Source organism: Ranitomeya imitator, chromosome 5, assembly GCF_032444005.1.
Source record: "Ranitomeya imitator isolate aRanImi1 chromosome 5, aRanImi1.pri, whole genome shotgun sequence".
Taxonomy (NCBI): Eukaryota; Metazoa; Chordata; class Amphibia; order Anura; family Dendrobatidae; genus Ranitomeya; species Ranitomeya imitator.
Genome location: NC_091286.1, coordinates 494,884,477 through 494,909,191, shown reverse-complemented (window position 1 = coordinate 494,909,191; position 24,715 = coordinate 494,884,477). Strand labels below are relative to the sequence as shown.

The window sequence follows — 24,715 nt, the reverse complement described above, 5'->3', positions numbered from 1 at the left end:
CTTAAATCACAGTCATGTCACACAAAATAGTTAATAAATAATATCCCACATGTTTACTTTACATCAGCACAATTTTTGAAACTTTTTATTTTTTTTGCTAGGAAGTTAGAAGGGTTAAAAGTTAATCAGCAATTTCTAATTTTTATAACACGTTACAAAACCGTTTTTTTTTTTAACCACATCACATTTGAAGTGACTTTAAGGAGTTTATATGACACAAAATACCCAAAGGTGACATCATTCTAAAAAATGCACTCCTCCAAGAGCTCAAAACCACATTCAAGAAGTTTATTAACCCTTCAGGAGCATGAATTTTTGGAATGTGCTAGGAACAGAATGAACATTTAGCTTTATGTCACACAAATTTTACCTTAGACGCATTTTTTTTTGTTATTTTCACAAGGGTAACAGTAAAAAATGGAACCCAAAATCTGTTGTGTAATTTCTAGTGAGAATGCAGATACCCCATATGTAGAGGGAAATCACTGTTTGGGCGCACGGCAGGGCTTGGAATGGAAGGAGCACCATTTGACTTTTTGAATGCAAAATTTGCTGGAATAATTAGCAGTAATCATGTCGCGTTTGAAGTGCCCCTGATGTGCCTAAACAGTGGAAACCATTTTAGAGACTAGACCCCTCAGGGAACTAATCTAGATGCAGTAAAAAAATAAAAAAAATTTCCACAAACATTTTTAGTCTCTTTATTTTCACAAGGTAACAGGAGAAAATGGACCCCAAAATGGACCCCAAATTTTGTTGTGCAATTTCTCCTGAGTACGTATATACCCCATTTGTGGTGAAAAATTACTGTTTGCGAGCACGGCAGCACTCAGAAAGGAAGGAATTATATTTTGGAACCCAAATTTTGATGGAATGGTCTGAAGGTGTAGTGTCATATTTGGAGAGCCCCCAAGATGCCAAAACAGCAGAACCCCCTATAAGAGACCTCATTTTGCAAACTACACCTCTCAATGAATCCCTCTTGGGGTGCAGTGATCATATTGCTACCATAGGTGGGTCACAGAATTTATACCATTGGGCTGTGAAGAAAAAATAATTACATTATTTTGCAGCAGCAAACACCCATGTGGTTCCTGTGTCCCCCAATGGAGGCTCCACGAAACAGATTTTACGGTAAGCAACCAAAAATCCTGTTATCTTGCTAGTGACTGGTGACCTGGATGTCGTCAGGTCCCCATGAAAATGATTGGGCCCCCGCGATGACATCACGGGGGCACCAATCCAAGAGCAGAGGGGCTTTTTCCCAGTGCCTGTTCGCTAAATGCCATGCACGCAGCATTTAAGGGGTTAAAGTGTGGGGAGACAGCTGTCTGGTTCAGCTGAAACCCAGTGGCGATCGCGCGCACAGCCCCTGTGAACGTAAAATCACCTGGACGTATCCATACGTTTAGTGGCGTAACTACTAAGTTATGGGCCCCGGTGCGAACTTTCAAATGGGCCCCCCCCTGCCAAAATATTTTCCACCCAAATCCACATCCTGCCCCATCTGTCTCCACATTCTGCCCCATCTGACTCCACATTCTGCCCCATCTGACTCCACATTCTGCCCCATATGACTCCACATTCTGCCCCATCTGACTCCACATTCTGCCCCATCTGAACACACATTCTGCCCCATCTGAACACACATTCTGCCCCATCTGAACACACATTCTGCCCCATCTGAACACACATTCTGCCCCATCTGAACACACATTCTGCCCCATCTGAATACACATCTCACCGGAACAGAAGGAACCAGAAATCAGCTGCTGGCTGATACCAGAGAACACAAGCTGCACACAACCAGGACTGAGCTGCTGCTGAGAGCTGAAGGACATGTGGTGACGTCATCGTCATGTGATCAGGAGGCGGAGCTGATAAATGGTGAAGGACCTATGATAATGATGATGTCACCACAGGTCCTTCAGCTCTTCCTTTCTAACAGTTCAGGTGTCGGCTCTGAGTTGATGTGTGCGCTCGGCAGGTCAGGTGGAGGGCAGGTCTGTATTTTGCAGTGCGGGAGGAATCACCGTTTTTGAACTTTTTGCTGATGTCGGCATGCATCTGACCTGTCGGGCCCCTAACTCCCCCGGGCCCGGTCGCAGTGGCGACTGCTGCGACCATGGTAGTTACGCCCCTGCATACGTCCAAGGTCAGGAAGTACCAGGCGACCTGGATGTATGGATACATCTAAGGTCGTGAAGAGGTTCAACTAGTTTTCACACAAACAAAATTAATTTGAATCAACATTGTAATTAATAGATCTTGGAATACTAATAATTTCCACAATTGGATGTGTTAAAAAAATGTTCTTGTGGTGAGATAATCTTATAAATGTGCCCCTGTACTGTGTAATGGCTGTGTCTGACTGTACAGGAGCATGGTCTGATCATACCACAGCTCCTGGGCAAGGTAGGAAGCAAAAGACTATACAGACAGGACAGCACGTGATCACAGCTGATTCTTTCTTTGATGTAAAACATTCCTTGAATCAGGCAGGGATATGTTTTGACTCACAAAAAGAATGAGCTGCGATACCATACTGTACTTTCTCATGTACTTTGCAGGTAAAACCCTTTAAGAACTGCTGCGCTTTTTTAAATCTGCGGCATGTAGATTATTTCAGCATTTTTTTCACCAAGGAAAGCAATAAGAAAGCGATAGACACAACAAAAAAAAGTAACAGCGTTTTACATTTTTAAAGCTTTTGGTGAAGAAAACTAATTCTATAAAACGTATACTATAGACAGAACACATCTAATTTGCACCCAAAAACTATTCAGAGGTTTGGGCCTCAGATAAAAAAAAAAAAAAGCAGAAAAAACGCTGCGTACCAACACAGCCTAACACTTTTTTTTCCTACAATTCATTGTCTTGGAGACAAACCACCGCTGCTAGATAGCAGAACATGTGCAGTGCTTACAAGCTCTTTATAAGGAGTCTGTAAGCAGTGATTTGAAGTTGGCTGGCATCGTGCCATTACTTCCTACCTTCAGCCAGATACAGCGCAGTGGTGGTCTCCTAGGCAACAAGCTGTAAAATTAAAAGTTAATATCTCAAGAACAGTTGCAAATTTTAATCAGCAGTAAATTGCAAAATTGTTTGTTTTTACCAGCACTGACAATACCCATTTATGAAATTAGGAATAACCCTCTAATGCAGGGATGTCAAACTCAAATACACAGAGGGCCAAAATTAAAAGCTTAGACAAAGTCGTGGGCCAACATTCATACTTGTAGATTGTGAGCCATCGCGGGCAGGGTCCTCACTCCTCCTGTACCAGTTATGACTTGTATTGTTTAAGATTATTGTACTTGTTTTTATTATGTATACCCCTCCTCACATGTAAAGCGCCATGGAATAAATGGCACTATAACAATAAATAATAATAATATTTATTAAAAAAAGTCTACAATTGAGGAAGTTTAACCCCTTAAGCCCCGAGGGTGGTTTGCACGTTAATGACCGGGCCAATTTTTACAATTCTGACCACTGTCCCTTTATGAGGTTATAACTCTGGAATGCTACAACGGATCTTGGCGATTCTGACATTGTTTTCTCGTGACATATTGTACTTCATTTTAGTGGTAACATTTATTCGATATAACTTGCGTTTATTTGTGAAAAAAACGGAAATTTGGCGAAAATTTAGAAAATTTCGCAATTTTCCAACTTTAAATTTTTATGCCCTTAAATCACAGAGATATGTCACGCAAAATACTTAATAAGTAACATTTCCCACATGTCTACTTTACATCAGCACAATTTTGGAACCAAAATTTTTTTTTGTTAGGGAGTTATAAGGGTTAAAAGTTGACCAGCAATTTCTCATTTTTACAACACCATTTTTTTTTAGGGACCACAACTCATTTGAAGTCATTTTGAGGGGTCTATATGATAGAAAATACCCAAGTGTGACACCATTCTAAAAACTGCACCCCTCAAGGTGCTCAAAACCACATTCAAAAAGTTTATTAACCCTTCAGGGGTTTCACAGGAATTTTTGGAATGTTTAAATAAAAATGAATATTTAACTTTTTTTCACACAAAATTTATTTCAGCTCCAATTTGTTTTATTTTACCAAGGGTAACAGGATAAAATGGATGCCAAACGTTGTTGTACAATCTGTACTGAGGACGCTGATACCCCATATGTGGGGGTAAACCACTGTTTGGGCGCATGGCAGAGCTCGGAAGGAAAGGAGCGCCATTTGACTTTTCAATGCAAAATTGACAGGAATTGAGATGGGACGCCATGTTGCGTTTGGAGAGCCCCTCATGTGCCTAAACATTGAAACCCCCCACAAGTGACACCATTTTGGAAAGTAGACACCCTAAGGAACTTATCTAGATGTGTGGTGACCACTTTGACCCACCAATTGCTTCACAGAAGTTTATAATGCAGAGCCGTAAAAATAAAAAATCATATTTTTTCAGAAAAAGCATTAAGCTACTTACTGGTAGCGGCATTTTTCGGAGGCCCATGACAGCACTACGAGAGAGGGGATCCGCCCTTCAGGAACAGGAAACCTACAGATACAAAAGGGCGGTACCTCTCCCCATGCATCAGTTGTATATTAGAGCCTGAGAGGACTACCGCGGTTAGTAGCACACAAACATACATTATATACAGTTTATGTCCAAAAATAATCAATCATAATGAACTATATACCACACGTGAGATCTATCTATCTCATTATATACATTATGGGAAGTGCAACCCCCACGTGAATAGGGAGGGAACTAAGGGTGCTGTCATGGGCCTCCGAAAAATGCCGCTACCAGTAAGTAGCTTAATGCTTTATTCGGACTCCCATGACAGCACTACGAGAGAATTACAGAGATGTAAACTACCTTAGGGAGGGACTATAGCCTGTAGCACCCTTAACCCGAAGGTGAGATCAGAAGAGAACCCCAAGTCCAACCTATAGTGCTTGAAAAAGGTGGAAGGGGATGACCACGTAGCTGCCTTACATATCTGGTCGATGGAAACTCCAGATCTCTCAGCCCAGGATGCAGCCATGGCCCGAGTGGAATGTGCCCTCAGATTCTGCGGAGCTGGACCTCCACCTGCAGTATAAGCCAGAGAGATAGCCTCCCTAATCCACTTCGCTAGCGTGTACTTCGACACTCTAAGACCTTTCCTGGGACCTTGGAAAGATAGAAACAACGCCTCCTCTCTCTTCCAAGCATCAGTGACTGATATATATTCTAAGAGACATCTCCTAACATCTAACGTATGGAGAAACTCCTCTTTGGAATTAGAAGGATTAGGGAGAAATGATGGTAGAACTATCTCCTGAGATCTATGAAATTCTGAGGCCACTTTTGGTAAGTAAGCTGGATCTGGTCTGAGGACTACCCTGTCCTGTAGAAACTCTGTATAGGGGGACAGCCTAGAAAGAGCCTGTATGTCTCCTACCCTACGAGCAGATGTAATTGCCACCAAAAATGCTGTTTTGAGGGATAGTAATTTAAGTGAGGCTGAATGTAAAGGCTCAAACGGTTCTTTAGTCAAGGCTGAGAGGACTAGGTTAAGATCCCAAGGCATTGACCTATTCCTGTGTATAGGTCTGGATCTACTAGCTGCTTTGATGAACCTTGATACCCAATAATTACCAGCAATGTTGCAAGAAAATAAGGCCCCTAGGGCTGAGACTTGTACTTTTAGCGTACTCGTGGATAGATTTAGCTCTAGCCCTCTCTGCAGGAATTCTAGAATCTGGTTGATTGGTAAACCCTCTTCGATATTAAAATTTGAAGAGGCCAGAAACTTCCTCCAAGTTCTAGAGTAGATCTTAGTTGTTATGAGTTTTCTACTCTTCATAAGGGTATCAATGAGATTTGGAGAAAATCCTCTGTTTTTTAACAGTGACCTTTCAAAGACCATGCCGTCAAATGTAGACCCTTCACTTGTGGATGGTTGATCGGACCTTGATGAAGTAGGTCCGGGATGTCTGGCAGTACCCAGGGGTCTTCCACCGACATGGTCCTGAGCCAGGAGAACCAAGCCCTTCGGGGCCAGAACGGAGCGATCAGTATGATTCTCGCTTGATCCTCCCTTATCTTTCGGACCACCAGAGGCAACAGGTTTAGCGGGGGAAACGCATAAGCCAACCGGAAATCCCATCTGATCAGGAAGGCATCCACTACCAGCGGATATTCCCTGGGATTCAAGGAACAGAATTTTTTCGTTTTTCTGTTGTCCTTGTTGGCAAATAGGTCCACCTCTGGATGACCCCACCTGCGGACAATCTGGTTGAAGATTTTTGTGTTCAGAGACCACTCTCCTTGTCTTAAGGTGTTTCGACTTAGAAAGTCCGCCTTTATATTTTCCTTCCCTTTTATATGTACTGCTGCTAAAGATAGAAAATGATTTTCCGCTATCTGGAGCAGGCGGTCCGCTATTTCCATCAGGGACTCGGAGCGTGTTCCACCTTGGTGATTCACGTAGGCCACTGCCACCTGATTGTCGGAGAGGATTTTGACATGGTGACCCTGTAGATACACGAGGAGTTCCTTAATTGATAATTCAATCGCCAACAACTCCTTTTGATTAGAAGAGGCTGATGTTTGGGGGTCCCATAGACCCTGGACTACCACGTCACCCATGTGTGCCCCCCACCCTGTGGGGCTGGCGTCCGTCGTAACTACCCGAGTCACTTGAGTCACCCAGGGAACTCCTGCTGACAGATTGTCTTCCCTTAGCCACCATCTAAGAGATGTCAGAACCTCTGGACTCAATGTCATCTGACCCTGCAAGGAACCCTGTAAGACTCTGTCATAATTCAGTACGTCAAACTGTAAAGGTCTGGAGTGGAACTGGGCCCAACGGACGGCGGGAATACAGGAAGTTAGGGAACCTAACAAGGACATAGCCTGTCTAAGAGTCATGGTTGGTTCTTTAATTGCTTTTAATACCTGTTGTTGGATATGGCGCAGTTTATCAGTTGGAAGACAGCATTGTTGGGACTCGGAATCTAACAGCAGACCTAGGAATCTCTGGTTTTTTAGGGGTTGTAATCGGGATTTTTCATAATTCACGATCCAGCCCAGATTCTCTAGCTTAGATATAGCTGTTTTTACCTGAGCAAGGCAATGGTCTGCTGAGTTCCCAACTATCAGGAAATCATCCAGATAAGGGATTATGAGGATATCAGATTCACGTAAATGCGCCATGACCTCCGCAACTACTTTAGTGAATACTCGGGGAGACGTTGAGAGGCCGAAGGGAAGGGCTCTAAATTGAAAATGTCGAACAATACCCCCCATAGACACCGCCACACGTAGAAACCTCTGAAAGTTTTCATGGATAGGAACATGATAATACGCATCTTTTAAGTCCACAACTACCATGAAGCAGTGTTTGAACAACATTTTAATTGCAGAGCTGATTGACTCCATTTTAAATGTGGCTTTAACCAGGTATTCATTCAGGGATTTAAGGTTAATGATAGTCCTAAATGATCTGTCTGGTTTCTGGATCAGAAAAAGGGGAGAGTAGAATCCACTCCCTCTTTCTGACTCTGGAACTTCAATCAGCACGTTTTTGAGGCATAAACTCACAACTTCTGCCTCCAAAGCCGTCTGTTCAATAGTGGAGGAACGTAAGGGGGTTAACATAAATTTATCCCGAGGCCAGTGAATAAATTCTAATTTCAGACCTTCTGAAATAATACCTCGGACCCAGTCACTATTTGAGATGTTAGACCATGCGGAAGAGAAGGCTGACAATCTCCCTCCCACAGGGATCGCTAGTCATTGGTCCGGTTTCTTACGTTCTTTTGAGGAACGGCGGAACATGTAACCCGTACCTCTCCTGCGTCTATCCTCCCATCTAAAATTCTCTCTAGTGGGTGAGGATGCGCGCTTCCTTCCGCGACCAAATCTCCTCCTGTTGAATGGACGCCGATAAGAAGATGATGACAAACTCGGGAATTTTTTCTTGTCATCTCCAGCCTTTTCAAGCAGGTCATCCAAGGTTGGTCCGAAGAGGTATTCCCCTTTGCATGGGATAGCGCATAATTTGGACCTTGATTGAATGTCACCCGACCAACATTTCAACCACAGGGCTCTACGAGCCGCGTTGGAGAGTCCTGCTGCTCTGGCCGCCATCCTGACCGAATCGACCGACGCGTCCGACAGGAAAGCCGCAGCATCTTGAATCACCGGAAGCGCACTTAGAATGGAACTTCTGGAAGCGCCTTCCTTAAGCTGGGATTCCAACTGTTCCAGCCAGACCATTAGGGATCTGGCTGTACAAGTCGCAGCCACCGCTGGCCTCAACGATCCGGCTGCCATCTCCCAGGTACCTTTAAGGAAGGTATCCGCCTTCCTGTCAAGGGGGTCTTTAAGGGATCCCATATCTTCGAAAGGTAATGCGGCCTTTTTTGATGCCTTTGCTACCGCAGCATCTAATTTAGGGGCCTTGTCCCAGGTATCCACAGTCGTATCCTCAAAGGGATATCTGCGTTTTAAGGCTGGTGGTAATGAGCCTTTCTTCTCCGGTTTCTTCCATTCCCGGAGAATCAGGTCTTGAATTTTATCATTCACCGGGAAGGACCTACGCTTCTTGTGTTCCAAACCACTGAACATTAGTTGCTGACGGGAAAGCGGAGTCTTAGGTTCTTCTAGGCCCATCGTACCTCTGACCGACTTAACTAATTTATCTACTCGGTCCAGAGGCAGACAGAATCGGCCAGATTCCTCTTCTGATGACGAGGAAGAGAGATTTGAGCCATAGGAACCTTCATCCTTATCTTCCTCTGATGAATCAGAGATCACCGAGGTTCTCTGTTTTGAACTCCCCGCCTGGGACATAGACCGCAGGGATTCCCTTACTTCTGTACGGATCATCTCACGCAGATTAGCCGTAGAAGCAGATTCTTCCGCTACCTAGGGGAGGACAATAAGGGTGATACCATCTATCTAGCCTGATGTCACTCAACCCCTCCACTCCTGTAGACCTCACCGTCTGTTGTATACAGGAGGCGCATAATTTTTTAATATAAGAATCTGGTAACGGGACTTCACACAGGGCACACTCCTTATGTTTCGACTTTGCACTTTTCTTTCCCTAAAATGACAAAGTATAAGGGGCCCGCGTCACTGAGTGAGCATTCACGTAGATCTCTTACCAGTGTACGCCAAAAAAGGTACCGGAACACGAGGGGGTTCTTTGCCAGTCGATGCTCTGGATCCCTGCTTGGACGAGCTTTTACGGCTGGACTGGTCACTTCTGGCATGCTCCTTCTCCGTGGGCTTTTGTCGCACGTCCTCCGGCAACTGAAGCTGCCGCTCACCATCACTCTCCATGATGTGGATGTGACCAAAGGCAGAGCTCTATTCCCAGCTCCTGCTTAAATCCCCCTCAGATCCGGTCAGCAGGCTGCCTGGCGCCACTCCTATTGGTTCCGGCTGATGAGACTACATCTGGGGGGTCAGCGCAGTGTGTGAGGAGACCGGCGTTCAGGATCGATGGGCGCCGCCATCTTGGATGAACTGCGCATGCGCAGTCACCCAGAGACCGGAAACGCCTGCTGACTCCGCCCCCTCGACGTCACTGCACCGGAAACGCTCCAGCTAACGCTGAGAGCGATGCAGGACGCCGAAGAGCACGCAGCAGCGTTCCGGATAGCGTTCCCCTCCTGGCACCGCTACATCACCACCGTGCTGCACCACCACACCGAAGGAGCGATATACTTACCGGCGCCGGCGCTAACGGAGATCAGGAATCCTCTGGACTCTGCTCCCTGCTGTCTACATCACTGACGTGCAGTCCAGCCAGGACCACCGTGATGTCTTCCAGGAGCTTCCGCACCGGTCGAGGTAGGAGACCCCCCCACTACCTGATTCGACCGGCCGGCCTGGGATCCATCTACGAGATTCATCTGTAGGATCCTGCCCCTCCAGGAACAGGAAACCAACTGATGCATGGGGAGAGGTACCGCCCTTTTGTATCTGTAGGTTTCCTGTTCCTGAAGGGCGGATCCCCTCTCTCGTAGTGCTGTCATGGGAGTCCGAATAAATGATCTTTTCGCCCCCAATTTTTTATTTTCCCAAGAGTAAGAGAAGAAATTGGACCTCAAAAATTGTTGTCCAATTTGTCCTGAGTACGCTGATACCCCATATATGGTTGTAAACCATTGTTTGGGCGTAAGGCAGAGCTCGGAAGGGAAGGAGCGCCATTTTACTTTTCAATGCAAAATTGACTGGAATTGAGATGAGATGCCATGTTGCGTTTGGAGAGCCCCTCATGTGCCTAAACATTGGAACCCCTCACAAGTGACACCATTTTGAAAAGTAGACCCCTTAAGGAACTTATCTAGATGTGTGGTGAGCACTTTGACCCAACAAGTGCTTCACAGAAGTTTATAATGCAGAGCCGTAAAAATAAAAAATCTTATTTTTTCACAAAAATGATCTTTTCGCCCCCAATTTTTTATTTTCCCAAGGGTAAGAGAAGAAATTAGACCACAAAAGTTGTTGTGCAATTTGTCCTGAGTGCGACGATACCCCATATGTGGGGGTAAACCACTTTTTGGGCGCATAGCAGAGCTCGGAAGGGAAGGAGCGCCATTTGACTTTTCAATGCAAAATTGACTGGAATTAAGATGGGACGCCATGTTGGTTTGGAGAGCCCCTGATGTGCCTAAACATTAAAACCTCCCACAAGTGACACCATTTTGGAAACTAGACCCCCTAAGGAACTTATCTAGATGTGTTTTGAGAGCTTTGAACCTCCAAGTGTTTCACTACAGTTTATAACGCAGAGCCGTTAAAATATATATTTTTTTTTTTCGCAAAAATTATTTTTTAACCCCCAGTTTTGTATTTTCACAAGGGTAACAGAATAAATTGGACCCCAAAAGTTGTTGTTCAATTTGTCCTGAGTACGCTGATACCCAATATGTGGGGGGGAACCACTGTTTGGGCGCATGGCAGAGCTCGGAAGGGAAGGAGCACCATTTGGAATGCAGAATTAGATGGATTGGTCTGCAGGAGTCACGTTGCATTTGCAGAGCCCCTGATGTACCCAAACAGTACAAACCCCCCACAAGTGACCCCATATTAGAAACTAGACCTCCCAAGGAACTTATCTAGATGTGTTGTGAGAACTTTGAACCCCTAAGTGTTTCACTACAGTTTATAATGCAGAGCCGTGAAAATAAAAATTCTTTTTTTTTTTTTCACAAAAATGATTTTTTAGCCCCCAGCTTTGTATTTTTACAAGGGTAACAGAATAAATTGGACCCCAAAAGTTGTTGTCCAATTTGTCCTGAGTACGCTGATACCCCATATGTGGGGGGGAACCACTGTTTGGGCGCATGGCAGCGCTCGGAAGGGAAGGAGCGCCATTTGGAATGCAGACTTAGATGGATTGGTCTGCAGGCGTCACGTTGCATTTGCAGAGCCCCTGATGTACCCAAACAGTACAAACCCCCCACAAGTGACCTCATATTGGAAACTAGACCTCCCACGGAACTTATCTAGATGTGTTGTGAAAACTTTGAACCCCCAAGTGTTTCACTACAGTTTACAACGCAGAGCCGTGAAAATAAAAAATCCTTTTTTTTCCCACAAAAATGATTTTTAGCCCCCCAAATTTTTATTTTCCCAAGGATAACAAGAGAACTTGGACCCAAAAAGTTGTTGTCCAATTTGTCTCGAGTACGATGATACCCCATATGTTGGGGTAAACCCCTGTTTGGGCGCACGGGAGAGCTCGGAAGTGAAGGAGCACTGTTTTACTTTTTCAATGCAGAATTGGCTGGAATTGAGATCGGACGCCATGTCGCGTTTGGAGAGCCCCTGATGTGCCTAAACAGAGGAAACCCCCCAATTATAAATGAAACCCTAATCCAAACGCACCCCTAACCCTAATCCCAACTGTAACCCTAACCACACCTCTAACCCAGACACACCCCTAACCCTAATCCCAACTGTAACCCTAACCACACACCTAACCCTGACACACCCCTAATTCTAATCCCAACCCTAATCCCAACCGTAAATGTAATCCAAACCCTAACCCTAACGGGAAAATGGAAATAAATACATTTTTTTTAATTTTATTATTTTTCCCTAAGGCTAGGTTCACATTGCGTTAGGGAAATCCGTTTAGCGCTAGCGGATTGCGCTAACGCAATGTCTTTTTAGGTGTCGTGTTTAGTGGTCGCGTTAACGTCCCCGCTCTGGAAGATCGGGGATCTGCAAGCAGCGTCCGAGGCGCGCCACAAAAGAACGGCACCTTGCTAGCGCGAGCCGAAAATGGCACGCTCTAGCGATGCGCTACACCCGAAAATCACATTGCTGTCAATGGGTGTGCTAACGGACCCGTTGCACGGCGTTAATTGTGACATTTTCGCCGTGCAACGCTGTCCGTTAGCGTTAACCCATTAACGCAATGTGAACCTAGCCTAACTAAGGGGGTGATGAAGGGGGGTTTGATTTACTTTTATAGCGTTTTTTATATCGGATTTTTATGATTGGCAGCTGTCACACACTAAAAGACGCTTTTTATTGCAAAAAAGTTTTTGCGTCTCCACATTTTGAGACCTATAATTTTTCCATATTTTGGTCCACAGAGTCATGTGAGGTCTTGTTTTTTGCGGGACGAGTTGACGTTTTTATCGGTTACATTTTCGGACACGTGACAGTTTTTGATCGCTTTTTATTCCGATTTTTTGTGAGGCAGAATGACCAAAAACCAGCTATTCATGAATTTCTTTTGGGGGAGGCGTTTATACCGTTCCGCGTTTGGTAAAATTGATAAAGCAGTCTTATTCTTCGGGTCACTACGATTACAGCGATACCTCATTTATATCATTTTTTTTATGTTTTGGCGCTTTTATACGATAAAAGCTATTTTATAGAAAAAATAATTATTTTGGCATCGCTTTATTCTGAGGACTATAACTTTTTTATTTTTTTGGTTATGATGCTGTATGGCGGCTCATTTTTTGCGGGACAAGATGACGCTTTCAGCGGTATCATGGTTATTTATATCTGTCTTTTTGATCGCGTGTTATTCCACTTTTTGTTCAGCGTTATGATAATAAAGCGTTGTTTTTTTGGCTCGTTTTTTTTTTTTTTTCCCTTACGGTGTTCACTGAAAAGGTTAACTAGTGGGCCAGTTTTATAGGTCGGGTCGTTACGGACGCGGCGATACTAAATATGTGTACTTTTATTGTTTGGTTTTTTATATTTAGATAAAGAAATGTATTTATGGGAATAATATTTTTTTTTTTTCTTCTTTATTTAGGAATTTTTTTTTTTTTTTTTTTTATTTATTTTTTTTTTTACACGTGTGGAAATTTTTTTTCTACTTTTTCACTTTGTCCCAGGGGGGGACATCACAGATCACCGATCTGACAGTGCACACAGCCGGGCAGGATTAGAGCTGCAGCTGCAGCCTGATCCTGACCCGGAAGTGCTCCCTGCAGGACCCGGATGCAGCCCGGCGGCCATTTTGGATCCGGGGACTGCAGGGAGAAGACGCTCGGTACACGGTGAGTACATCACCGTGTACCGATCGTCTCAGGGAAGCACGCAGGGAGCCCCCTCCCTGCGCGATGCTTCCCTGCACCGCTGGCACATCGCGATCATTTTTGATCGCGGTGTGCCGGGGGTTAATGTGCCGGGAGCGGTCCGTGACCGCTCCTGGCACATAGTGCCGGATGTCAGCTGCGATAGGCAGCTGACACCCGGCCGCGATCGGCCGCGCCCCCCCCGTGAGCGCGGCCGATCGAATATGACGTACTATCCTGTCACTGGGAATTAAGTCCCAGGTCACCTGGACGGGATAGTACGTCTTATGGGATTAAGGATTAACTTTTTCATATGGAAACAAACTTAAAGCGGTGGTCCCAAGAACAACATACATATTAATTAATAGATCTTATAATAAAATATTGGAATAATACAATATGTTATGTAAGAGCAGTAAAAAGCAAATGACCCAATTTAAAGGGAACCTGTCACCAGAAATAACGCTATTAACCCCTTTCTGCCATTGGACGTACTATTCCGTCCATGTGGGGTGGGCCCTAATTCCCAAGGAAGGAATAGTACGTCCAGCGCGATCGGCCACACTCACGGCACTATGTGCCAGGAGCGGTCACGGACCGCCCCCGACACATTAACCCCCGGCACACCGCGATCAAACACAATCGCGGTGTGCCGGCGGTATAGGGAAGCATCGCGCAGGGAGGGGGCTCCCTGCTTGCTTCCCTGAGACCCCCGCAGCAACGCGATGTGATCGCGTTGCTGCGAGGGTCTCTTACCTTCCTCCCTGCAGCAGCCCCGGATCCAAAGTGGCCGCGGCATCCGGGTTCTGCAGGGAGGGAGGTGGCTTACCAAGTGCCTGCTCAGCGCAGATCGCTGACAGAGTGCTGTGCAAACTGTCAGATCAGTGATCTGTGATGTCCCCCCCTGGGACAAAGTAAAAAAAAAAAAAAAAAAATTCCACATGTGTAAAAAAAATAAATAAAAATAAATAAATAATAATTCCTAAATAAAGAAAAAAAATATTATTCCCATAAATACATTTCTTTAAATAAAAAAAACAAACAAAAAAAGTACACATATTTAGTATCGCCGCGTCCGTAACGACCCAACCTATAAAACTGTCCCACTAGTTAATCCCTTCAGTAAACACTGTAATAAAAAAAAAAAAAAGAGGCAAAAAACAACCCTTTATTATCCTACCGCCGAACAAAAAGTGGAATAACACGCGATCAAAAAGACAGATATAAATAACCATGGTACCGCTGAAAACGTCATCTTGTCCCGCAAAAAGCGAGCTGCCATACAGCATCATCAGCAAAAAAATAGAAAAGTTATAGGCCTCAGAATAAAGCGATGCAAAAATAATTCTTTTTTCTATAAAATAGTTTTTATCGTATAAAAGCGCCAAAACATAAAAAATTATATAAATGAGGTATCGCTGTAATCGTACTGACCCGAAGAATAAAACCGCTTTATCAATTTTACCAAACGCGGAACAATATAAACGCCTCCCCCAAAAGAAATTCATGAATAGCTGGTTTTTGGTCATTCTGCCTCACAAAAATCGGAATTAAAAGCGATCAAAAAAGGTCACGAGCCCGAAAATGTTACCAATAAAAAACGTCAACTCGTCCCGCAAAAAACAAGACCTCACATGACTATGTGGACTCAAATATGGAAAAATTATAGCTCTCAAAATGTGGTAACGCAAAAAATATTTTTTGCAATAAAAAGCGTCTTTCAGTGTGTGACGGCTGCCAGTCATAAAAATCTGCTAAAACACCCGCTATAAAAGTAAATCAAACCCCCCCTTCATAACCCCCTTAGTTAGGGAAAAAAAAAAAAAAAGTATTTATTTCCATTTTCCCATTAGGGTTAGGGCTAGGGTTAGGGCTACAGTTAGGGTTGGGGCTAAAGTTAGGGTTTGGATTACATTTACGGTTGGGAATAGGGTTGGAATTAGGGTTAGGGGTGTGTCTGGGTTAGAGGTGTGGTTAGGGTTACCGTTGGGATTAGGGTTAGGGGTGTGTTTGGATTAGGGTTTCAGTTATAATTGGGGGGTTTCCACTGTTTAGGCACATCAGGGGCTCTCCAAACGCGACATGGTGTCCGATCTCAATGCCAGCCAATTCTGCGTTGAAAAAGTAAAACAGTGCTTCTTACCTTCCAAGCTCTCCCGTGTGCCCAAACAGGGGTTTACCCCAACATATGGGGTATCCGCGTACTCAGGACAAATTGGACAACAACTTTTGGGGTCCAGTTTCTCCTGTTACCCTTGGGAAAATACAAAACTGGGGGCTAAAAAATAATTTTTGTGGGAAAAAATTTTTGTTTTATTTTTACGGCTCTGCATTATAAACTTCTGTGAAGCCCTTGGTGGGTCAAAGTGCTCACCACACATCTAGATAAATTCCTTAGGGGGTCTACTTTCCAAAATGGTGTCACTTGTGGGGGGTTTCAATGTTTAGGCACATCAGTGGCTCTCCAAACGCAACATGGCGTCCCATCTCAATTCCAGTCAATTTTGCATTGAAAAGTCAAACGGCTCTCCTTCCCTTCCGAGCTCTCCCATGCGCCCAAACAGTGGTTTACCCCCACATATGGGGTATCAGCGTACTCAGGACAAATTGTACAACAACTTTTGGGGTCCAATTTCTTCTCTTACCCTTGGGAAAAAAGTTAAATTTTCATTTTTATTTAAACATTCCAAAAATTCCTGTGAAACACCTGAAGGGTTAATAAACTTCTTGAATATGGTTTTGAGCACCTTGAGGGGTGCAGTTTTTAGAATGGTGTCACACTTGGGTATTTTCTATCATATAGACCCCTCAAAATGACTTCAAATGAGATGTGGTCCCTACAAAAAAAATGGTGTTGCAAAAATGAGAAATTGCTGGTCAACTTTTAACCCTTATAACTCCCTTCCAAAATTGTGCTGATGTAAAGTAGACATCTGGGAAATGTTACTTATTACGGTAAGTATTTTGTGTGACATATCTCTGTGATTTAATTGCATAAAAATTCAAAGTTGGAAAATTGCGAAATTTTAAAAATTTTCGCCAAATTTCCGCTTTTTTCACAAATAAACACAGGTAATATCAAAGAAATGTTACCACTATCATGAAGTACAATATGTCACGAGAAAACAATGTCAGAATGACTGGGATCCGTTGAAGCGTTCCAGAGTTGTAACCTCATAAAGGGATAGTGGTCAGAATTGTAAAAATTGGCCTGGTCATTAACGTGCAAACCACCCTTGGGGGTAAAGGGGTTAACCTGCAGATATGTCATGGAGGCGGCGCCGGTTCAGTCACCGCTCTGAGAATACAGAGCAGCCGCTGTAACCGCGCCACCAGCTCTGACTGACTCCTGCATTGGGCCCCATAAAAGTGTGATTCTCTAACTGTAATCCCCACACAGCCCTCCATACAGTATAATTGCCACAAAATCATTCCATACAGTATAATGAGCCCCACCTAATCCTCCAGAAAGCGTAAGGCGGCCCTGCATTGTTTTCCATAGAGTATAATGGCCCCACATAGTTCTCAATACAGTATAATGGGCCCCACAAAGTGCTCCATACAGTATAACGGGGCCCCACATAGTATAAATAAAAAAATCCTCACCTTTGTCCGTTACCCCGCTGTTCCGGTCTCTTAATGGTGTCTTCAGATCCTCTGCACATCTCGGTACAGCGGGCGCATTGTAATAATGTCATCGCGCCCGCTGTGCTCAGACATCAGTCGCAGGGAGGAATGATGGGAAAAAGGAGCATGAGCTGACGCTCCTTCCTCCATCTTTACTTTTCAATCGTATCAGAATCTAGGATACCGTTACAATTGAAAGTGTGATATCGGGAGGGGGGCACACCCGGAATTGCGGGCCAGAGTTTGACATATGTAGAGTAATGTATCTTCAACGTTTGCTGTAGATAAAATGTTCTACTGCACAGATTAGTCGCATATTGATTTTCCAGTACAGTAGGTCTTCAGTTCTCCTGTAGCACCACCAAAGGGGAAGTAGTCCATCACTTTCAAACAGTAGGGTATAATGGACAGACATTTGAGGTCCCCCATAACGAACACCCTCTGCAGTGCTTCTTCACTACGGCTACTAGCTGGAGAACAGCCAAGTTTATTACAAAAGGGAGGGCCAGATGTACAGAAATCAATATTAGGACAGGTTCACAATTTCACATCAGTATTTGAAAGCCAAAACCAGGAGTGGATTAATCAGAGGAAACATAATAGAAACACGTCACCACTTCTGGATTTATCACTCACTCCTGGTTTTGGCTTACAAATACTAATGTGAAATACTGACATTGATACTGTGAACATGGTCTTAAGGTACCGTCACACTAAGCGACGCTGCAGCGATACCGACCACGATGTCGATCGCTGCAGCGTCGCTGTTTGGTCGCTGGAGAGCTGTCACACAGACAGCTCTCCAGCGACCAACGATCCCGAGGTCCCCGGTAACCAGGGTAAACATCGGGTTACTAAGCGCAGGGCCGCGCTTAGTAACCCGATATTTACCCTGGTTACCAGCGTAAACGTTAAAAAAACAAACACTACATACTTACATTCCGTGTCTGTCCTCCGGCGCTCTGCTTTCCTCTGCACTGTCAGCGCCGGTCAGCCGGAAAGCAGAGCGGTGACGTCACTGCTGTGCTTTCCGGCTGGCTGGCGCTGACACAGGATGCAGGAGGAGTGCAGAGAAGCACAGCGCCGGGGACAGACAGCGGAAGGTAAGTATGTAGTGTTTGTTTTTTTAACGTTTACGCTGGTAACCAGGGTAAACATCGGGTTACTAAGCGCGGCCCTGCGCTTAGTAACCCGATGTTTACCCTGGTTACCAGTGAAGACATCGCTGGATCGGCGTCACACACGCCGATCCAGCGATGTCAGCGGGAAGTCCAGCGACGAAATAAAATTCTGGACTTTCCTCAGCGACCAACAATCTCCCAGCAGGGGCCTGATCGTTGGTCGCTGTCACACATAACGATTTCCTTAACGATATCGTTGCTACGTCACAAAAAGCAACGATATCGTTAACGATATCGTTATGTGTGACGGTACCTTTAGAAAAGAAATGCAACTTGAATTTTCTCTGCTCTTTTGAAAGAAATATAATTGCACATTTTAATATATTTGATAAGTTTAAATGTTGAGGGTTTTTAATATCTACCTGCATAATGGAATGATCATGATCAAAGGTATACATTACAACAAATAAATACGAAAAGATCACAGGCTTTCTGGGGGACATAGAATAAAATTGAGAAATGATTAAAAGTGCAATTTAATAACTCACTTTATATTTACAGTCCTCTCCGGCAGACAAGATTAGGTCATTCACAGGATTCCAGTCAACCTTTAATATGACTCCATCATGAGCTTTCCACTTTTAAAAATAAAAGAGAAATAATGACGATGAAATGATAAAGATACAGCCCAGGCCAAGGAGAGAAGAAGCAAAGAGCCCTTCTAGTGTTCCAGGCCATCCATCCCCAGAGCTACGACCAAGAGTCTCTTCCTGCTCCGGAAAGTGCGACCACAAAGTCTCAGTAAGTAACTCCGGCCTCACATTCATCGTGTCCTAAGTGTCGGGAAACGGCTCCAGCTTTCTGTGGCCCACCTGTACTTCATGCCATCCCACCACAATTCCATACAACTTACATCTGCTATTAAAATATACATTGTTTACAATGACCGAAAACTTGAAATTCCGGAAAAATATTTTAGCATTTTTCCGTGGCAGGAGGTTTTGATATGTCTAGGTTTTCATATTACGTCATGACCGAGTAATCTGGAGGAAGTCTGTATGCTCCAGTAGTCATGTATCATGATTATATATGTCCATGGAATGGTCTCTATGGCAGAGGGGCTTGAGCAGATTTTCGGTTCTCTGTCACCGACAGGTGCTACCTCCATTAGTTAAATACACAACAGTAGGAGGCAACCATAGTGCAATTCTTCATACCCTTTAGACATATAAAAATAATCTCTTTGATCAGGGTCAGACCTGGGAAAACTATTTAGGAATATAAATATTGTAGACTGCGCCAATTTATTAAAAATATAACAGTGTCAAGTATTTGCAGAAAACTGAAATACCTTGTCTGTCTGTATTAGATGTAGTCTGTAGTATTAGATGTTATTTGATACCTGTAATACTTTGGAACTTGGCTGCAATGGTTTAATGATCAGCTGTTTTCCTAGAGGGTAGAGGACTTTCTCAGAATCGGGACCCCAGGCAACAGAGTAAACAGGCAAACCTACCGAAACACAAGGACGATTAACGAACAACTACAAAACATGCAATTAAGTAAAACATAGGAGGAACCTGATTCCTTTACAGTAAATGATTATTAATGTTCAATAATTAGTCATTTTCAGAAGGTCATATTATAAAGGTGTATTTTGGTCACATATTAGTACTTCAGAAGTTACAGCGATAACCAAAAGTTTCTTAAATGGTGTATCCAAGAATTTTTTTTTCTATGGGCTTAAAAACTGACAGGCAGGTAGGTAGTTGCTAACTATCTGCTGTTCCATCCGGCTTTAGCACAGAGCAGCCACTGACCGCTCCTGCCAGCGATTCAGCTTCTCCACATCAACAGAGCAGCTCTTGCGATGACACGTGACGGCCCCCGAGGTTGGGCAGCAGGGATCCAGCTGTCAATCAGCATGACATCGGCAGTCACGTCACATCGACAGACCAGAGTGGAAGAGAAGACACTGCATTATCAAAGTGATGTCAGCAGAAGTTGCTGGAGATCGGCACTGGGCACAAGAAGGTAGCAACTACCTGCCTGTTAGTTCTTAGACCAGAAGTAAAAAAAAAAAATAATCATCTATGATAACCATTTTAATCATTATTTTTTTTTTAGAAACTAAATAAAAGGTGGCAACCAATAAGGCTACACTTTCTCTGGTCACTATTGCATAACAATTTATCAATACACAATACCAAATATACCGTATTTATTTTAACTTACATTTAACATATACAATATACGGTAATTGTCACACTTTGTTGATTTACTAATGTCCATTGTTATAGTTTGGGTAAAAATCTTTCCTTTTGCTTTAAGTTTTTTCTAAGCAACAGACTGCACTTTGTAGTCTGTCGCTAAGGAGCTTCAGACTGAATTTGAACTTTTTGTAGACCCCATAATTTCAGTCAGCATAGCTGTATAAGGACTTGTTCATTGGAGGACGAGTTACTTAATGCCACATTTAGTGGAGAATACTAAATATGTTTTAGTTTACGGCAGGTTTCAATGTTAGAGATTTCACCATGTGGGGGGTCTAATCGTGTTAATATACTTTTTTTTTAACCATTTCATTTAACAGGTTGTTTTTGTATTTATTTTTTTTTCAGTCCTGCAATGAGACTTGGCCGTGTGATCATGTGATTGCTAGTATAACACATTAATGCGTCTGTGATTTTTATGCCGACTGGTGCAACAATCACCGACATCTTAGAGGTACAAAGTTGGCAAGTCTGGGCAGAAACTTGTCTGCACCAAGCGATTGCCAAGCAGGGATGCTGATGGGACAACCGAGGGAGCGGCAACCTTTTGTCTAACCACTGATATACCACTGTAACTATTGATAACATCAGAAAGGTTATACAGCAGAGATAGGAATGGTCTCTGATCCTGGACATTGTAGCAGAGTCCGCTGTATCACACTGGCACCATGTACTTGGTGTTAGCTACCAGGCAGCATTGGAAATAGAAGACAGATGGCGTCTAGAGGTGTCACTGTATAAGGAACGTCTCAATGCCTTATCTCCCTGTAGCAGGCTATAGTAAAGCATCACTGTTCTCATTCAAATCAATTGGCTGTCCAGGTAATCTATAGTGAGAGAATCTAATTTCAGCCATTCTTCATATTAACAGTTTGGGGCAGCACAGTGGCTCAGTGGTTAGCACAGCAGCCTTGCAGCACTGGAGTCCTGGGTCCAAATCCCACCAAGGAAACATCTGCAAGGAGTTTGTATGTTTTCCCCGTGTTTGCGTGGGTTTCCTCCAGGTTCCAGTGTAATCAAACTGTAAAGCACTGCAGAATATGTTGGCGCTATATAAATAAAAGATTATTATTATTATTTGCAGTTGAAAATGTTGCAAGTGATATTTAGGCCCAACTCTATTTAGATGCTGCTCAATGATGTTTTTTTTTAGAAAATAAGTCCAGTTGAAGCGATCTTTGATAAGTTGTGCCATATGAAGAGGCGCACACCGGCCGACCAGTGCATGTGCTCATCTCTGCACTGGGTGCGGGTGTGCAGCCGGCTCTTTGTTACCTATTCCTGAACACCCCCCCCCCTCTGGACTATTAGATGACAGTGGCCCTGCAATTAACGCTGCTGTCTAAACAAAGTGCTCAGCAGATCTTCCAGAGACCAGCCTGGAGGGAAGGACAAACGCCACTATTCTCCCCACCAAAGACTCAGGAAGAAAAAAGCAAGTTGTTGCAGAACAGGGCTCAAGGTTCTTTCTAAAAGCAGCCCAGTGTGGGGGGCAATCACCATTAAGTCAGTGGAAGAAAAGCATTCATAAAACACTAGGAGATCAGAATGGGGATACACATAAGAGCGCTGTATTACTCGCCCGGATTATGCCCCATAACGTCCCAGAGAGCGCCACACAATACATCAGGAGGTTAGACCGCTCCTGCTCGGGGTTCAGTTCTCTTAGAATGGGCCACCCTTCCGAATTCTAATTAACACTTTCATAATTGCGGCACTGAAGGCCACAAACTGTTAAGGATTAATACAATTAGAGACTCGACCATCGCGGGACATAACGGACCCCTCTTTCTGCTAACGCTCTTCTCTGTAAGCAGACAGGTGGCCGAGGGTGACGTGTCCTTCAGTCATGGGTAGTCGGTCTGCTGGCTGATCCAGCAGCTGTAGCCCCCCGATCACCACTTCACAGGGTACGGCACGGCTAGATCCCAGCTCTAGCTGTAAATGCTGATGATGCAGAGAAGTGTTAGCAGGCATTAGGAAGACTGAGCTCCGCGATTCCCTGCCATGAACAGACTGGCAGCGCCCATATATTTAATGGACATATCTGAGCACACGTGGTTACTGATTCAACACTAATACAATTTCATCAGCAGCCATATATGCAAAAAGAATCAGTCAGGTTTATGCTGTGTAATCTGAGATCAGCATGATGTGGGGGCTGAGAACCTGATTATAGCAATGTGTCATTCTGGGCTGTGTTTTTGTTCTAGTAAAATCAGTGATTTATCAGCAGAAGATTATGACTACAGGACTAGGGGCCACATGCTTCCTGGTCTAACAAAGTGCCCACCAATGATTAGCAGCTCTCTGTTACTATACAATGTGCACAGAAAGCTGTGATATGGGCAGGGTTATACAGGGCTCAGTATTCAGAGCTCTGCTAGATCTGCAGCAGAGAAAACTGTGATTCTATCACAACTGCTGCAAAGAGTAAGTGATTCTGGACCGCTGGAATTTATTATGTCCAACCTGTGGGCAGTAGGGACAAATAATAATAATTTTTATATAGCGCTAACATATTCCCAGCGCTTTACAGTTTGCACACATTACCATCGCTGTTCCCGATGGGGCTCACAATCTAAGGTCCCTATCAGTATGTCTTTGGAATGTGGGAGGAAACCGGACAAAGACTCTGATCGCTATGCTGTGTCACTTACTGCCCCTTCTTGCTATAGTTTTGATAAATGTTTTGCAGCTCTGCTAGTGCTGGGTCATCCTCTGTATCCTTGAGCTTCGGCTTCCCTCCGGTTACTGATAGACAGATTTTGTTCTACATACCCGTGTCTGTTTTGATAGATCACTTACCATTCTGTGCCAGTGTGGATCTCAGCATTCCACTTTTAGACCAGATCTTTATGTGCCCATCTTCACCGGCTATGGAGATACAGAAGATTAGTGGTACCCAAGTGAATATATATAGATATGGTATATACAGTGCCTTGCAAAAGTATTCGGCTCCCTGGAACTTTTCAACCTTTCCCCACATATCATGCTTCAAACATAAAGATACCAAATGTAAATTTTTTATGAAGAATCAACAACAAGTGGAACACAACACAATTGTGAAGTTGAACGAAATTTATTGGTTATTTTAAATTTTTGTGGAAATTCCAAAAAGTGAAAACTGAAAGTGGGGCGTGCAATATTATTCCGTCCCTTTAACTTAATACTTTATTGCGCCACTTTGCTGCGATTACAGCTGCATGTCGCTTAGGGTATGTCTCTATCAGTTTTGTACATTGAGAGACTGAAATTCTTGCCCACTCTTCCTTGGCAAACAACTCGATCTCACTGACTACGTGACTGGGCAATATACTACGAGGACATGCATATTCTAGAATACTCGGGCCACCATCTAGTACACACACACACACACACACATATATATATATATATATATATATATATATCCATACATAATTGTTTAAGGTGTACTTCCGTCTGTCTGTCTGTCCTTCTGTCACGGATATTCATTGGTCGTGGCCTCCGTCTATCATGGAAATCCAAGTCGCTGATTGGTCCCGCAAAACAGCCACGACCAAGCAGCGACGGGAACAGTCCGGAAGAAAGTGGCCGCTCCATACTCCCCGCAGTCAGTGTCCCCGGTGCTCCGCTCCCCGCAGTGTCCCTGACGCTCCGCTGCTTACTCCCCGCAGTCAGTGTCCCCGGCGCCCGCTCCATACTCCCCTCCGGTCACCGCTAACACAGGGTTAATGCCGGCCGTAACGCATTCCGTTACCGCCGCTATTAACCCTGTGTGTCCCCAACCTTTTACTATTGATGCTGCCTATGCGGCATCAATAGTAAAAGAAAGTAATGTTAAAAATAGTACAAAAACAAAAAACCTGCTATACTCCCCCTCCGTTGTCCGCTGAGGCGCTCGCGCCTGCCGCCATCTTCCTTTCCCAGCGATGCTTTGCGAAATTACCCATAAGACCTAGCAGTCTCGCGAGACCGCTAAGTGATATGGGTAATTTTGCAAAGCATCCTGGGAACGCAAGATGGCGGCAGCCGCGCGCCCATCTGCACAGCGCCGTTGAATCCCAGGAAGCGGCGAGACGGGACGCTGAGGAGCAGCGACAAGAATGGTGAGTATGTTACACTACAAGGGGCCCTCGGATCGTTAGGTATGTTTATTTTTTTAACCTGTGACATACGT

The 24,715-nt window shown here is 44.2% G+C and overlaps 1 protein-coding gene across 3 annotated transcripts in view; it reads right to left on the bottom strand.

Moving 5' to 3' along the window:
* IFT80 (intraflagellar transport 80) overlaps window positions 1–24,715 on the bottom strand; it is a 187,924-nt gene that overhangs the window by 108,390 nt on the left and 54,819 nt on the right. For all 3 annotated transcript variants that reach the window (XM_069727415.1, XM_069727417.1, XM_069727416.1), the window contains exons 5-7: window positions 23,362–23,430; window positions 19,683–19,792; window positions 18,829–18,918 (exon numbers count right to left, since the gene is read on the bottom strand). In XM_069727415.1, the coding sequence (XP_069583516.1) occupies window positions 18,829–18,918; window positions 19,683–19,792; window positions 23,362–23,430 (269 nt within the window). The remainder of the gene's footprint in view (window positions 1–18,828; window positions 18,919–19,682; window positions 19,793–23,361; window positions 23,431–24,715) is intronic.